The sequence below is a fragment of the Zalophus californianus genome, chromosome 9 (genome assembly GCF_009762305.2).
Source record: "Zalophus californianus isolate mZalCal1 chromosome 9, mZalCal1.pri.v2, whole genome shotgun sequence".
In the NCBI taxonomy this organism is placed as follows: Eukaryota; Metazoa; Chordata; class Mammalia; order Carnivora; family Otariidae; genus Zalophus; species Zalophus californianus.
The window spans coordinates 108,674,907-108,692,821 of record NC_045603.1 but is presented as its reverse complement, the minus strand read 5'-3'; the positions used below and the strand labels follow the sequence as shown (position 1 = coordinate 108,692,821).

The 17,915-nt window shown below is 37.7% G+C and overlaps 1 protein-coding gene across 9 annotated transcripts in view; it reads right to left on the bottom strand.

Annotated features, from left to right (window-relative positions):
* PARD3 (par-3 family cell polarity regulator) overlaps window positions 1-17,915 on the bottom strand; it is a 646,927-nt gene that overhangs the window by 311,335 nt on the left and 317,677 nt on the right. For all 9 annotated transcript variants that reach the window (XM_027592712.2, XM_027592716.2, XM_027592715.2 and 6 more), the window contains exon 5: window positions 12,855-12,986. In XM_027592712.2, the coding sequence (XP_027448513.2) occupies window positions 12,855-12,986 (132 nt within the window). The remainder of the gene's footprint in view (window positions 1-12,854; window positions 12,987-17,915) is intronic.

The window sequence follows — 17,915 nt, the reverse complement described above, 5'->3', positions numbered from 1 at the left end:
AGGTAATGGCTGCAGGAAGCAGGTGTCAGACACCCAAGCCGAGAGCAGAAGAACGGGACTCAGTAGAACAGCGAAGAGCCGGCCGGCTCGTTCAGGGGCCCGCGATGCACGCACAAGAGGAGTCCGGAAGGCAGGATGAGCTCGGGGAGCCGGCAGACCTGGGGGCAGACCCGAGCAGCAGATCCGCAGGTCAGCAGAGTAACATCAGGAAGCCCTCATCACCAGAAAAACACCAGCATCAAAACTAACGTTTACTGAGTGTTTATGGCGTGTTAGGTACTGTTTTAAAAGTTTTATAAGAATTGTCTCATCTAATCCTCCTGATCCCCTGAAATACGTCTTAGAAAGTTATGAAACCTGATCGGGGCTTAGAAACTTGAGGAATTTGCTCAGCATTAACACACGCTATGAAATTCCAACATGGGTCACTCTGACTTCAAGCAGCTAGCTGTTAACCACTTCATCCCCCACTGATGCTGAGGATGGTCAAAACCCTAAAGGGTGGTAAGCACGATTCTTCATGTCACATCACTCTGACCTCAGTGGAGACAAGGGTGACAGGCGGATGGCTGCAGTGTTGGGGCAGGGACCCAGGAGAGAGTGGGGGGCAGCCTGAACTTGGGAAGGAGAACGGGATGGAGAGGAATGAGTAGGTGTCTGAGAGGCATTTAGAAAGAGAATCTCCAGGACAGGAGGTACAGTGAAAAAAAAAGAGCAAAAGTGAGGAATAATACTCAAAATGTCACAGGTTGGTCAGTGATGCAAGCAACAGGATCCCAGGCTATGTTTTTTCTTTAGTAAAAACAGCCTCAGTAATAACCACCACATTCATATAGCAACAGGTACTCATATTTACACAAGGCTTTTCTTGGAGAAAGTCAGATTCTATATTAATTTATGTCAACTATGGCATTTAATAAATCAGAACTTGATCTCTGTGTAAAAGAAAGAAAAAATGACATAAAGTATCTAAAACCAAGCATCACAAATGGTGAAGGGCCTTTTGAATAGGGACACACATTCCACCTCTCTAAACACTGAAATGTAATTTCACCAATTTCACATTTGGTATCTACAATTAATATAATATTTATTTTTACTGTATGCATACCCATTCCTAATCTACATACTGATGCTACAAATAAAAAATTTGAGAAGAAAATCACTGCTTTTATAGCTATCTCTGATACTTTCACTTGTAACTGCAGAGGCCAACACCTTACCATCTTAACTTTCTAAACAAGATAGAGAGAGAAGTTTGAAAACAACAAGAATAATCATACCAGTTGCTTTGCAGAGTAAACTAATCCGTACATCCAGAAACAGAGACAGTTCTAATCAACCAGGACCCCTCAAACACTCATCTAAGCCACTAAGTGGTGGAATAATGAAAGAAAAAGAAAGAAAAGAAAGAAAGAAAAAGAAAAAGAAAAAGAAAAAGAAAAAGAAAAGGAAAGAAAGAAAGAAAGAAAGAAAGAAAGAAAGAAAGAAAGAAAAGAAAAGAAAAGAAAAGAAAAGAAAAAAAAAGAAAAGAAAGAAAGAAAGAAAGAAAGAAAGAAAGAAAGAAAGAAAGAAAGAAAAGAAAGAAAGAAAGAAAGAAAGAAAGAAAAAAAGGGGAGGGGAGGGGAGGGGGGAGGGAGGGAGGGAGGGAGGGAGGGGAGAGAGAGAGAAGAAGGAAGGAAGGAAGGAAGGAAGGAAGGAAGGAAGAAAGAAAAAGAAAAGAAAAGAAAGAGAAGAGAAGAGAAGAGAAGAGAAAGAAGAGAAGAGAAAGAGAAAGAAGAAAAGAAAAGAAAAGAAAAGAAAAGAAAAGAAAAGAAAAGAAAAGAAAAGAAAAAGAAAAGAAAAGAAAAGAAAAGAAAAAGAAAGAAAGCCTGGTCCAAAAAAAGTGATAAAAGAATAAGAGGATTTAAATTGTCAACAATCCCTCATTACTCATGGTGGGAGTATAACTTGGCCCATCATCTACTGAGATCACTTTGGAAATATCCACCAAAGTTACAAATCTATATACTCTTGTATAAATCCACAAATGTACTATTTCATCTTTAAGTATCTAAGTATCACTTGGATAATGCAAAATGGCTTATGTACAAAGGTTATTCATTGCAATACTGTTTCTAATAGCAAAGATAGTAAACAATCCAGATGCCATCAGCAGACAATGGCCCATCTAAACAAAGGAAAATTACTAAACTATTTTACTTTTTATGTTCTACTATGGAAAGTCTGCCAAGCCATACTAAGCAAAATATAAATAAATAAATAAATAAACCACAGAACATGGTAGATAGTATTTACATAAATACATGAAAAGAAGATAAATTTTTACATTTTCTCATAAAAGAATGATAGTATATGAAAGGATCCACAAGAAACTAGTACCAGTGATTACATATGGGGAGGAGAGCTAGGGACTGGAAGGCAGCATGTTGCAGATGCATGAAAAATGTTTGATTTTGGAACTGAGTATATGATCTTTGCAAAAATCAAATAAATAACCTTCTTCTAAAAAGTAAAAAGAAAAAAATCATGTTATCAACTTCATCCCCATATAGTCCATGAGTTATACTGTCTTCCAATCTAACAGGGAAGAGCCTCTAATTCTAAACACTCGTCTCATTTAGATGTCTAATGAGCCCTGAGGATGGGAAGGAATAAACAGGGACATCTCTCACCATTAACTTTAAAAAATTTAAATTCTATACAAGCTTGTGTAGTGTAATCTTCTTATCAGAATCAATTCCTTTAAAAAACTTGCTGGGCAATTCCATCAGAAACAAAGGATATTTCTTCTCTCTTTGAAAATAATTTCTAGGGGCGCCTGGGTGACTCAGATAGTTAAGGGTCCTGGGATCGAGCCCTGTATCGGGCTCCCTGCAAGCAGGGAGCCTGCTTCTCCCTCTCCTTCTACTGCTCCCCCTGCTTGTGCTCTCTCACTCTCTCTGTCAAATAAATAAATAAAATCGTTAAAAAGTAATAATTTTTAAAATTCAATTTCATCATATCAAATATCTAATTCTATCAAATATTCATTTTATAAAAAGAAACTTGTACTCAGAGAACTGAATGAAGAAAATAATATCAAAAAGCTACAGACTAGGTATAATATGCTAATTAATGGTAGATCAGAATTCATCACATCCATGTTTTATATAGTGAACACATGAGTACCAAAACCAGCTTGAGGTCCCAGAGTAATTGTATAATTCATATTCATTCTAATGAAAATGAAAACCCTCAGAACTCTCTGGGAAAAAAAAAAAATCTAAAACAGCAAAAAACAGCTCTCAAATGAAATAAACATACTTAGAAGAGAATATTAACCATATTACTTTCAACTCAATTGCTTATAAACTATTACATATTACCAAATGGTTTGTTCAAATAGATTTTTCTAATTAAGTGGAAAATGTATCTGTCACTTCAGTTATGAACAAATTTACTATTTTCTGATAATTAAATATTTTCAGAACTATAATAGAACTGATGGCTATGCTGGGCCCATAACAACATTCTGGGAGGCCTATTCTTCCCTGTGTCTCACTAAGGCTCGCTTAAGTCACGGCAGCTCTTAGCCTCGATACCATCACCTCCTCTATGAAGCTTTTACCCTCCCAGGTGGCTTCCCCGGGCTGCTGTGATCAACTATAGTTCAGTAGAAATCATTAGGACACAGGCAGCCTGTTGGTAAAAGACTGACAGTGTTCACTTTTCAACACTTAAATCTATGTTCAATTACAAGACATTCTCAGAGAAAGATCAACTTGGGCACAAGGAAGGCTGTGCTCTCCATCGTATCATCAAGCTCTCTGAAGTAGGAACACTGTTTTACCTAGATTTCCCCCCTTCCTTGGTCCTTTGGTCTGAAATAATTTTCCAGTCTTTTTGCCATGTGCAGATGACAAGCAATGAATCAAACATCAGTGACTCACAAGTATGACTGTTTCTCAGGTTTCCACAGGTATGTGTCTTAATATTTAGCAAGTTTTCTCCAATTTATTTATAATCTGCAATTTTTAGCTCATAATTAATGAAAATCACAAGATCATATCCAATGGCATTATAAAATCTCATCCACCTAACAAGGAATCTACCCATAATTTGGAAATCCGAAAAAGTGAGGACATTAAAAACTTTTTCCTTTCAATTTACTGAAACACTCATTCACCCCAAAAATTCATGGAAGCTTACTAAGAGATCCAAACAAAAGTAAACACAACAGTGCCTGGACCATTTCAGTGCCTGGAGACAGACATAAACGTTATAAAGAATGGTGAGAGAGGAGGCGATAATGAAGGCAGCAGGGACGTCCCCCTCTTTCAAAAATGGGAACTAGGAAAGGTCTCCTGAGGGAGAGGATGTGACCGGATACATGAAAGATAAGAAGGAACCAAATCTGTGATTTGGGAGGGACAGCAAGCCAGACAGAGGTGACAGTAAGCCAGAGGCTTGTAGGGAGGGGAAGTGTGAACTGATAGAAAGATCTAGCACAAAGAGACACACACACACACACAGTCAGGACTGTGGAAAGAGGAGTTGAAGAGCAAGTCCTAAGACTGAGGAGGGAGAGCAGACAGAGGAGAGGTGACGATGTCAGCCTTCGAGAGGCCTGGGAAGCTTCTCCCACATCTGAGGAGGGAGGTCTGTAAGGGGGGAGGCACACAAGGATACTACTAATCCTGCTTCTATTTTCTCAGAGGGCTGTGATGTTCAATCACAGGAGAGCCAGTTAATGGAGAATTAAAGGGATCACCAAAGGGAGGAAGAGACATTATGCTTCTCAAAGGGTTTACCTTGATTCCAATTGATACTGACATGACAATTTTTATCTTATAATTTGGGAACTACAGTAATGCAGAAAAGAAAATTGCTCAGTTTTCTAATCTTATGAAGTTTAATTTACCAAAAATAAAAATATTTCAAAAGTTGTATGTGCTTACCATGGAGGAGTATAAATAACACAAAACATGGAATGAAACCTGAAAGCCCACCCTAACCTCCCCTCCCATACCATCAGGGCTATGTTATAGAAACTACATGTTTCTTTTCAGAACTTTCATTTCTTTAGAATTTGTCACATATTAAAGAAAGCTCACAACAACCTTTTTTCAGGCACATGGGCAGAGAAAAAAAAATGGATCACAGATTTACAACAGACCCAGTGAAAATACTATGGGGCACAAACCTCAGTGGGGGGAAGAAGAACATAAAACCATTGGGCAAAACGGTTTAGCACTTAAAACAGCCCATTTTTCAGGACCATTTCAGATCCATGCTGAAGGTAGCTGGAAAAAGCCTGTGTAGGGCTGATTTAAAAAAAAAAAAAAAAAGAAAGAAAGAAAGACGTACCTACCTAGATCATAACATTCCAAAATTAAAAATGGCTTTTGAGTGATTCCATTTGTAGTGGTTTCAGGAAATGGGCAGTGAAAACAACATACTGTAAGCTGAAAATGTTAATGTAATTTCTTAGCCAGTATTTTTTAAAGAATAGCACTTCCACTGTTCACCGAACACAGAAATAAAGAACAAATTTTCAAAAAGCAAATGACATACAGATTGGTGGGAATAAAGAGAGAGGATAAAGCGTGCATTCTTTTCATCGTCATAGTTAATCGCACAGCTCACAACAAAAATCTTCAAGACTGCCCCTGCGATGAAAATATGAAAAGACACCTGAGGGTCATAGCAAAAAATGAAAATGTATCTTTATCCACAGTGCATGCTCTAAACATCTGGTTCTAGCAGCTGTATTCACAGGCAAGAAAATCATCAGCTAACAGACTCCCCATGAAGGTTAATCCACATACCACCAAAGGTTTTTCACTGGGTAGAATTTCTCTCTCACTTCCTGCTGCTTGCAGGCTTTTAGCTCCATAGGCCAAACAAGCAATAAATAGGGCCAGTAATAAAGGGCCAGGAGAATTGATGAGGACACCCCAAACTGCACAACTCGCTCCAAAAGCTGGTGAGTCAAACAGTGCCTCCTTGACTCCATTCACATCACAGAGGGACCCAGACGCTTAGCCAGTGGCCAAGCAGAAGCCCTCGTAAGACACTTAACATTCCTAAATGGTATTCTTAAGATTTAATTGCATTTAAGCCACACGTGCTTGCCAAAAACAAAAGGGAATATAAAAAATGGACACAGACACAGAGATTAACGCTAATGTCATTTTTGTGTCAGATTATGTTCTTCAGAAAAGAACCAGAGATGATTTAAAAAGATTAAATTTTATTCTAATTCTGATAAGATGCCACAGAAGCAAGAATCCAATTCTGAAAGGATGATGAGGGCCATTAGAAGTACAACCAGGAAAGAAAATGAACCAGCCCAGCATACCAAATGGCATTTCCAATATGCAAGGAGAAGATAATATGTAAGAAAATAAAAGAGATCCTCCATACTAGAGAAAGTTGTTGAGGTGTCACCAGTAAGTCTGTTCTTACCTAAACTAAAGAGAGGGGAGAAAGTGGCATCCAACAAGTGTCTCCAATACACCAGAAACTGGATCTGCATTTTACGTATTCTAGATCACTTAATCCTCACACACAAAGTCAGTACCTGCCAAATGGGTGTTATTTTCCCCATTTTGTACACAGTGAAAATGAAGTTTGTAGAGTTTATACCACCTAGATAAGGCCACACAAATGGTGCGTTATGGGTCAGACAAAAGGACCCACTCATGGGAGGGGCAGGTTTCCAGTTCTACACACACTCTGCAGGCTCACGGTGTCTTTTTGCCACTAAATGTAAGGAAGGGTAAAATGCTGCTTGTCGCTCTGAACAAAGAGCCTCCAAAGCGGCCCTGTTGTGGCTGGCAAGGCTCCTCAGGAAATTAACGTGTCCTTCTCAGAAGAATGTCTACCAGGGTCCCGGTGCTCTAGTCCCCTTCTTCTGCCTGATGCTTCCTGTCCACAGTTCTTTGATAATAAAAGTAGAAAACGTGCAGGGCTGATGGAAAATAATATGGCACATACATACAGGATGCTTCCACTGTGCTTGAAAACACAAATAATTTTAAGACATGTATTACAATAATCATCTTGTTATTAAAGCACAACAAAATCTATTGGCATTAATATATCCAGGTGACATGAAAACTCTTTTCAAAGGTTGTTTTCGTTCTTTTTTTAATGTTACTGTGAATATAAAAGGTTTCTGCTTAAAGAAAATCTCTGGCATTTTATAATGAAAACTAAATTTAATTCTAAAACAATCTTCATGTTTTTAGTTTCTATATTTGCTGTTGAAGTAAACACAATGATGTCTGCTTCTGCCCAAGTTCTGCAGAAGTTTGCCAATCAGGAAATAATATGAATAAATTCTATTCCTTTTAACAGAAAACTGTAGAATTTTAGAATTTGGAGGCAGAGGGCTTTGATTATTTTTATCCAGATAACCCTAGCAGTGATTTGGTTTCTCAGTGTTTAGGGGCTAAAGAAGTAAAGCATAAACAAACACACACATTCCAGGGACCATTTGGCAGCACCAGAACCTAACCCTATGTCCCATTAATGAGGCAGATGCTATGAGGCCCTGCCTCTGCCCACATCAGAATTTCTATAGCCCTTCCATGTTTGAACAAGATGACCCCATAGTCAGTTCACTGACTGGTCTGCAGCTGTTGTAATTAGATTGCTAAGGAAGCCATCTCCTAACTTTGTAATTTAAAAAGTCTGATCATTTCATATTCGGAAACCGACTACTTACGTCATCTGGATGGTTCTAGGTGTCAGTGAAATGAGCTGGGGTTTTGTTTTATTTTGTTTTTCCATTTAGGAAAGGCTCTTAAACATTTGGGAAAGGAAAAGGATCTCCCCATGTGCAGGCAGGTCAGAGGAAAAACCAATTTCGATGAGAGGTATGGAAGCAGGACCCGATCATCCCAGACACCCATCATCCTATCACTCCAAGGTAAAACAGGCAACACCCATTACCACAATAACTTATCGCCTGGCTTGATTATTCTTTTTTAAACCATTCCCATATAAAATCTGGATCAGCTTAAAAATGTTTCCTCACTACAGTATGTTTAACACATCCAAAACAGTCTCTAATTTTTAAAATTTATTATTGCCCTAGATGTTCAAAGATTTGGACTTAATCAAATTATAATGAAATGCAAAAATGAAACCCTGTCATAGAATCTCACCTTTTCTCATTGTGTATCATGTAAATAGTTACAAAGCATAAATATTTTCAAAAGTTTAAAAAGTATCAGAATAAGCCGTCAATGAGCAGAATTCTTTTTTAAGAATAGGACAAATGAAAGAAATTTATTCTCAAGCATTATTTTATTTCAATATGACTTCTATTGAGAAGCACCTGGCTGGCTCAGTCCGTAGAGCCTGAGACTCTTGATCTTGGGGTTGTGAGTTCAAGCCCCACACTGAGTATAGAGCTTACTTAATAATTAATTAATTAAAATTTAAAAATAGAAAAAAGTATGCTTTCTATTTAACGTTCAGCTATCTTCTACTTCTAATATCTAGGACTTGACTCGGGCTAACGTAAAAACAGACACTATGCCTATATTAGCCATCTTCATCTCAGAAGGAATAAATATCAAAAGTCAGGAATGTTCTCCACATGAAAAAACTTGAAGCAGAAGCATCATGACTGTAGACAGTGACAAAAGTTCACAAAATAAGAAGAAAAGGCACTGTCATTGTTCCTTATACTCATGGCTGTGAGACAACACTGAATGTTGGGGACCAGAAGGCCAAGGGACAAAGGTGAGGACAGCGCGCACATCCATTGTCACACGTGAACTGGATCACCACCAAACATTTAAGGTAGTTTTCCTCACAGTTTGCCTCCCCCAGTATAATCTGCCAATTAGACAAAGTTTTTGCTTGATGGAAAAAAAAAAAGCCCTAAAACATAGATTTTTCTCTAAAGGTCAGGGCAGTCATTCCCCTATAACAGAGCTTAAGTGGCGGCTGGAATGTGCCTTGCACCTCCTGGATATTTCTGTTAATTGGCTTCAGGCCTGTTCACCAAGTCAAGGTAGTGAAAATGGCAGGCTCCCAATTAGCTTAAATTTCCCTGAAGGTCCCTCTACTTTCAGGCCTTAAATTCCTCCAATAACGTATTGTAAAGTTCCTGCCTCCTTTTGTGGAATTTATTAGTTGCAATAAACTGTAGGGATATAAGAACAAAGTCAGCTTATGATCTATTATCTGCCAATATTAAATTATAGTCTACACAGAGTCAGGGAAATGGTAATGGTTAAAAGGAATTCAGATTTCTTAAAGCATTGCCACACGTCAAAACTAAGCCTTTTGTTGATTTTTATTGTTGTTGTTTCTTGGGTCTCAGAGTCAGAATTTCAGAAGCATGAAAACTTTTTCAAGGCAATACCACAACAACCCATTTAGTATTGGATTCTTTGTGCTTCCTCTAAGAGCTCACAAGAAAAGGATGCTCTTTGAAAGATACATAGTCCTCTACCTTCTGAGAGGAACCTGATGTAGGATTCAGCTACAGGCTATTCTGAGCAAGAATTAGTCACTGAAAAGCAAGACGTCTATTTCTGGAAATCACGATGAGCTTGAGTCCAAGTGCTTGCTGGTACAAAGTTCTAATAAAATACATCCCCTACCTTTGATTATATGAGTGTGTACCTTACGAATATTCTAAAAGAGGGAACGATTCAATATCCCCTTATAGGGGATCAACACCACAAAAAGTGAAAGCCACCTTCAGCTACCAGAGGTGCCTACTAGCTCAGCACTTTAACACGCTCTCTTGTGCTTTTTATTCCTACTGTTTATTCCCACCGGCAAAACTGATCTGGTCAGAATTGCCTTCAAAAAATCAGATAATGAGATGAGCAATCTAGTAGGAAACAGAGCAAAAACAAAACCACTGAAGACATATAAAATCTAGAACTCTGTTGACCTCTTCAGTCCAGATGGCGTAACTCATGGAAGGCAGTTCTACCCTGGTGATCCCAAATTGTAAAGGCAGGGGGGTGATTTTTGTTTTTTACCATATAAAACATTATTTTTATCTATGCGATGCTCATCTCTTATTATATTTTTAATGGCAAAAACTGAGGAGGAAAAAAGCCCACAGAAGAGACATTTGGCTATTAAAGCCAGATGACTCATGGGAAACAGTTAAAAGAATAAATGCACAATTAAATGAGACTCTCTGGACTAGATTTACAGTATGTCTAGCATAACCTCTTTGTCTTCTTCTGCCCAAACAATTGTGCCTACTTTTAGGCAAAGTTTTAATACAGATTTTGTGTTGTTTTTGCTATTCTTGTCTAGTTAAATAGATTTCAGTTTGGTTAATTATCCTGCTGATGTGAAATCATCAAATTCAGTGAATGGATCATCATTTTTTAAATTTAAGCCAAGGAAGAAGATGTTTTCAGGCTCAGGAATCAATTAACTAATGCCATTTACATTATACTACATAGACTAAGGAAGTACTTATTTTTTAAAACCTGCTTATCAAGGAACAAATGCTTCAAATAACTTCAACAGAAGCAAATCAAGGCTGAGTCTTTTGAGAAGAAAAAAAAGTATGTGGCTTCCCAGTGCAACTCCTTTTGTGTAAAAAGAAACTATTTTATACCAAAATTACAAAGAAAAACTATATTACCTCCTTAAAAACACATCTACAACCACAACAGTTAAAAAAAAAAGTGTATTTTTAGAATACAACTAAATATATCCTACTTTAGAAACTCTGGACTGCCAATTTTCTCCCCTAATCTTGTAATAACAATAATCATATTTAGCACAGTTAGCTAACCATACCTCCCTTCTTGCTTTATGGGAACCCTGACTGTATTCAGTGATGAGCAGCTGTGTTTAGGGAAGACAAACCGCCACACCCACACCCCCAGCTCCAGGAGATCAAGCTCAACTAGTCCCAACCAACAGCTCCCTTTTTTTAGAAACTGGTGTGCAAGTCATACAATGCTAGGCAACACAACGTGAAGGGCACCTATTTGGGGAGGGGGGAGGGGATTGTGGGAAAGGTTTGTCTGCTTTCAAAAAGAGCCACGCAGAAGATAAAGGCATCATGTCCTCTTCCATAAAGGACATGATGTCTGAGGCTCTGACAAGCTGGAGCACACAGACATGGAGGCCCTTTGTTGGGCTCCCAGCAAATGGAGGATCTGGATCCTCAGTGAGGTCCGCTGGGTTGTGGACTACACCACCAATCATCCCTTCCTCCAGATTTCTTGTTAAATGAATAAGGAGTATCGTCTTCTTAGGCAATCTAGAATTTCTGTTCTTGGCTGCCAACTTTTTTTCTAACAAATATATTAAGACACACAGTTTTCCTGGGTACCAGGCATGATTCTAATAACCCCTTGGTAGGTATTCTATCACTGGATGCAGCAACTGTAGGAGCAGGTTCTATGATTATACTCGTTTGATAAACGAGTAAACTGAAGTATGGACAAAGTAGCCACATGCCCAAGTCTCATTTATGGTGGATAGCTGGTAACCAGCCAGTCTGACTACAGGCCCATGCTAAACTAATCCTTTAAAATATTTAGCTCAAAATGGTAATGAAATAATAACACCAATGAGTTTAAAATCTGTATTTTGAGAAAATAATGTTTTTCCTAAGTAGGACTTCCATGGTTTTTTAATTATTTAAAATTATTTCCATCACACAATGCTTCTAATGTATTCTAACATTTACGATATGATAAAAATCAGTACGTTTGTGATACCGTACATGGTATCAAAGGCAAACTGTCCCTTTTTTATTGTTTCATATTCCAGCACCCCCCCCACAAAATTATTTTAGGAGGCTTATGCTATAAAACACAGACTAAGATGAATTAAAAGTAAAACATTTAGGACTTCTTTCCACTGACATCATTAATCTAAATTGAAAAACAACTATTCCACTATCTAGGCAATAATTAATAATTTTAGAAATTACCAAAACAGAAAACAAAACATTCTTAGTATTCACTAGCCTTCAATTTTAAATGAACTTTTTTAAGAAAATAAGTGACAAAGTAAGGAGGTAAGTGTGTTTTTAATACAAAAACTGTTTAAAACAACAAAGAAAACCCTAGAATTTCCACTAAAAAGAAAATACTGTGACTAACAAGAAACAATTCAGACTTTAAACAACAACACTGAAAGAACTTGTTTTTTATGTGTCACAACTAACCGGATAAATTCTTAGTCTTCATGTGGTGACGGCTTCTCCAGCAGCGACATAAGAAATTTGTAAACAGCTGCTTTTCCCAGGACACAAACCAGTTACTTACACTGAGTGGTAAACGATTCTGATTTCACGAATGGTAGATGGCCAACCCTGCAGAGTAAACTGAGCACCTCTAAAAACTTACAAACCTCAAATAGTTCCCTGACATTTATGAAAGGGAAAGTCCCCAAACCCAATGAAATCATCGAAATTCTGAAATAACACTATAGAATGTATTTCTCCTATAGAGTGAAGTCAGGTAAGATAGAACATTTTAATTTGCCTCTTCAGGTCCTTTGACTTACTGCTTATCAATAAAGAGAAGAACCTATAAAGTGGTCTTGAAAGTCTACTCAAGCCGTACTATTCACTGCCAAATGTCTATGCCTCAGCAACATAACAAGTTCGGAAGTCATGATACTCCAGGATCCACAGCAAATATTCATAACCGCTTAGGAGAAATCTTTGATCCAGGAACACCACAGAAATAGTTTATACTCATATTAGACAAACTCTGACAGAGAGCCTGGTACTTACCTGAAGTTTGTTAGAAAAATTTACCTTTAATCATCACAGTGATGGAGGGAAACATCTTTCAGGGTATAGGCTAGGAAGTTACACCAATGACATGTGTAGAAAGATTCATTTATGTTACCTGTTCTTGCTTCTCCAGCCACCTATCCACCATTGGGTGACTGGCACTCAGAGATGAGCGAGCATTGTCTCTCTGAAATTGGTGAGACCAGTTACTAGCATCCCGTGGAAGGCTTCTATAGTTTTCATCTTTCTATTCAAAAAGAAACAAAAAGGTGTCTTGTAAAAAACCAGACTTTGCAAATTAACGATGCATTTGGTCTTCCAAAAGTAGCAGAAAAGTGATTCTGCATACTTAAAATATTTTTCCCAAACCTACACAGAATAGCTGATTGAGGACATTTCACCCAGATTAGACCTCATGAATGCAGTCATCCGTCTAGGGTTAAGGGAGTGTAATGACTAGAGCAGGGAAGGCAGCCACATATATACCGCACACAGGAGACAAAACCATTTTCCCTGCACTCCCTCCCAAATCAATCTCCCCAGGCCAATTACATGCACTAGAAAATGAAAAGTATTTCTCTACAAGACTGTTGATACCTCTCAATCATGGAATTTCCTCTTCTTTCTAGTCTTATAATAATATTGTGAGATATTTTCTATAATTCACCAAAAATGTAAAATAAAAAGATGAATGAATTTGCTCTTTATTTAGATCTCTGTAGTTGTGTGACTTTGGGCAAGAGACTTAAGATTCTCTAGACTGTTCTGTTAGCTACTTCACGAGCTAGTTGTATGCATTAATTCAAATATCAACTGAAAGGAAAAATTAATTTATCCCAATACATGGTACATAATAGATACATAACTGCTCATCCCAAGGTGCTTATGGCAAGTGAAGTCTTTACATAAAAACCTAGTTAGCTGATAAATATTTACTTAATATGTCCCAAAGTAGGCACCTGGGTGGCTCAGCTGGTTAAGTGTCTGCCTTAGGTCATGATCCCAGGGTCCTGAGATCGACTCCTGCTGTTGGGCTCCCTGCTCGGCGGGGAGTCTGCTTCTCCCTCCACCCCTCCTCCTACTCATTCTCTCAATCTCTCTCTCTCTTTCAAACAAATAAATAAAATCTTAAAAAAAAAATGTCCCAAAGCAACCAAATGCTACTGGATATTTCTTTGAAATAATAACTTATAATAATCTGCTTTGGCTTCTGGGCTGCAAAACCTAATTTCAGGGGCACCTGCGCGGCTCAGTCGTTAAGCGTCTGCCTTCAGCTCAGACCATTATCCCAGGGTCCTGGGATCAAACCCCGCAACAGGCTCCATGCTCTGCGGGAAGCCTGCTTCTCCCTCTCCCATTCCCCCTGCTTGTGTTCCCTCTCTCGCTGTCTCTCTCTCTGTCAAATAAATAAATAGAATCTTTAAAAAATAAAACCTAATTTCAATGTCCTAAAGAGAAATGAGGAAGGTAGGATAAGGCAGAGAAGTCAAACATTTTAGTTCAACATGTAAATCTAAATATCTCCTACAAGAACAAATTTAAAATGTTAACCACTTCGGCCCACTTACATCAGCGCCCCACTTTAAGTGAAGGACCAAAATATTCTCCTTAATAACTCTGTTAAGGATGATCTGGCTGTATACATTATACACATGACTGTTTCTTATTCCTCATGACTTAAACCATATGAGCAGCAAATACATAGACACGAAAAAGTATAATGTAACAGGTTTGCACTGTACAGACCTTAGCAATAGACCAAGATACAGTTTTCTGCTCCTTCATGAATTCCATCAGAGAAAAAAGCTTCAAAATGAATTGACAGTCCGGAACCTATGCCAATATTGTGGTGTACAAAAAAATCTTTTTAAATCTATAAATATTTACCAGTATAAACTTCAGTATGAAACTTTAAAAAGTTTTCTTTTTAATATACCTAGATAAGAAACTAAAACCTCGAAAGAATTAAACATTAGCAGCAAGTACTTTTACTAGAAAACCTCTGTACATGTCTGGTTACTGCAGCTCAAGAAAGCTATAACACAGCATGTAACTGCGAGCACAAGGAAAACACTGTAGGATTACGATGCTGCTCCACACCCAGGAATCAGGGACTGACCTTGCTTGCAGGAACATGGAAATGGTAAAATAAGCAAAGGACACAGGCAAAGTCTAAGGAAAAGAATAAAGCAACTGAAGAAACCGAAGCTCACTGTATCTCAAAATACTAGGAGCTCTGCCTTAAAACCCGCACGTGATAACTTGAGAACAAAGCAAAGTTAGCTGACTTAATGCCAAGAAATTCAAGTAAGTCATAAGGGGTAGATAAATGTATTACTGAGAGAATATTAAATATCCACGAAGGGAGGAAGGATTGGGAGTGCAGAGAAACACAAGTAGAATTTTTGTATCAAGGATCTTGGGGCTGCTGCCATTGGCTAAGGACCTGGCTTCTCTATTCATTTTCCACCATTAGAGGTGATTACTACATCAACTCTTTACTTTGAAAATGAATAATTAAACACAAAGTATTAAAAATCTATTCTGCCTTTTCAGGAGAACTGTATTTCAGGGAAACCAACAGTGCCAGTCGATGAGGGGAAGCTTGTCTTTTCAGAAGAATGCCACGTAATGCAAACAGAATAATGAATAGATTTAGAAAACTCACCGCATACAGCTCCTAAAGAAATAACTCCTTCAGGCAAAGATAATCAATGGATTCTATAACTGTTAGATGAAGAGTTGATAGTGAGCTGGATGTTCACATAGTGACAAAATACCACTTGCAAAAAGGGAAAAGTAGATCTATAAAATGAAGAGACCAAATGACACAAAATGCTCATTTTCCTTAGTGTCTAGAATCCAGGATGTGACTGGTACTTTCTTTTGATTCCTTCTGAATCTCCACCATTATTTTTCTTTCCTGAAATGGCCCTTATTAGCTCTGTCTATGGCTTGCTCACTCCTGTCTCCTTAGCCAAGCTCAAAAAGTGTATCATTTCAAAACCTCCCTCCTGACAACTTCCAGGCATAGGTCATCAACACTAAACTTTTCCTGAATTCATGATCTAAATTTCCAACCAGCCATCCCAAAGATAACTCCAAATCAACAGATCCAAAATGAAACTCACTTTCTCCATCAATCCTGGCGCCCCTCTGAAAAATGTTCATCATGCTCTTCACCTCTTTTGACTCATCTCTCATCTGAAACTAGTACAGCAACTTTCGAACTGGAGGCTGGCCCCAGCCTTAACCTCTCCAACAGTGCTCTCCGCCACTTCCCACAGAGGACTGTTCTACAATGTACGCTGAAAGCACATCACCCATGGGACAGACACTGCAGGTAGCCCAGAGGAAACTGCACACAATCACGCTTGCTGTGCCACATGCCTCTTCACCTTCACTTATGCTCTTTCAGAGCCTAGACTCCAATAACATTTCTTCTGTAAAATCACTTACCATTTTTCAACACCCAATGCAATCTCTACTTTCTCTAAGAAGGATTCCTGGCCTTTCAATAAACATCAGAATGTCATGTTTCTTATTACCACTATATTCTCATTTTACTTCTAATTTCAGTTCTAACTTATAATTTAGTTAATTTTTAAAATTGCTATTTCCACTATTACATCGAAACCAAGGCAGAAGATCACCATTCACCTTTAAACTCAAGCACTTAGCTCAATGGCCTATACCAATATGGAGGGCTTTTACTTCAATATGTGTTGTATTTCCCATTTTTACATGGTTCAGAATCCCAGAATTTTCAAAGAACACTTCTATAAGTTGTTTTAAAAATTAAAAAGGGAATGCTTTCAAAAGGCATCACTATAAACATCAGTGAAACGCATTTTCACTGAAATATGATTGTACGTTTAGATTTATACTACAAGATGTATAACTGTTATATGCCTATTTCAATTCAATGTCACACCTACAGTATACAATGTCTGTGGATAATGTAATTACTTCCAATTGCATCTAAAAAGCAGTGTGACATTTCTCCAATTACATCAATTATGACATGTAATTCATGTTTCAGGCCACCACAAAATAATCATATTAAAGGAGATAAGGGCTAAAGATTTAAAAAAAAAAATCTGTCCTTTTGAACTCCACCCAAAAAATTCAATTTTATATTTGTAGAATCAACTTTGAGTAGTTAATAGATAAGAAAAATAAAATCGATATTAACCCCTCATAACAAAAAAATTTTCCTAATTCAATATTGTTATGGTAATGTCAATAATGAATTCATACATTAATTTATAATGTATGAGAAGCCCAGCTGAAGTAACCTTAGTCATTATCAAGAAAGTGAAGAATTTCTAAAATATATTATTAATCACTATGCAATATATGCTTTACTTTGTTGATAGCATCATGCAGGTACTACTAGCATTTCACTCATGTTCTCCCTCACAATCCTGAGCTTGATCCAAAGTTCAGACAAAGACTGTAGTCCTATAAAGTTGTGATTCTGTATTTATAATGTTAGTATAACAACAAATACTGTAACATGCAATATGATTTCTCCTTCACAATATATGCTTGGATATTCATGATTTCCAATTGAAATGTATACAGTACATATTATTTTCAGCTTAAAAATACTCATTTCAGTGTAAATGATTTTAAAAACATAGTAGTCTTAAATGTAGTGATCTGAAGGGGCACCTGAACCCCAATATTTATAGCAGCAATGTCCACAATAGCCAAACTACAGAAAGAGCCCAGATGTCCATCAACAGCTGAATGGATAAAGAAGATGGGGGGGGGGTGTGTAATGGAATACTACTAAGCCATCAAAAAATGAAATCTTCCCATTTGTAATGTCATGGATGGAACTGGAGGTCATTACGCCAAACGAAGTAAGTCAATCAGATAAAGACAATTATATGATCTCACTCATAGGTGGAATTTAAGAAACAAAACAGAGGATCATAGGGAAAGAGAGGAAAAAATAAAACAAGACGAAATCAGAGAGAGAGGGAGATAAACCATAAGAGAATCTTAATCATAGGAAACAAATTGAGGGTTGCTGGAGGTGAGGGAGGTGGGGGGATGAGGTAACTGGTTGACAGACATTAAGGAGGGCAACTGATGTAATGAGCACTGGGTATTATATAAGACTGAGGAATCAATGACCTCTGCCTCTGAAACCAATAATACATCA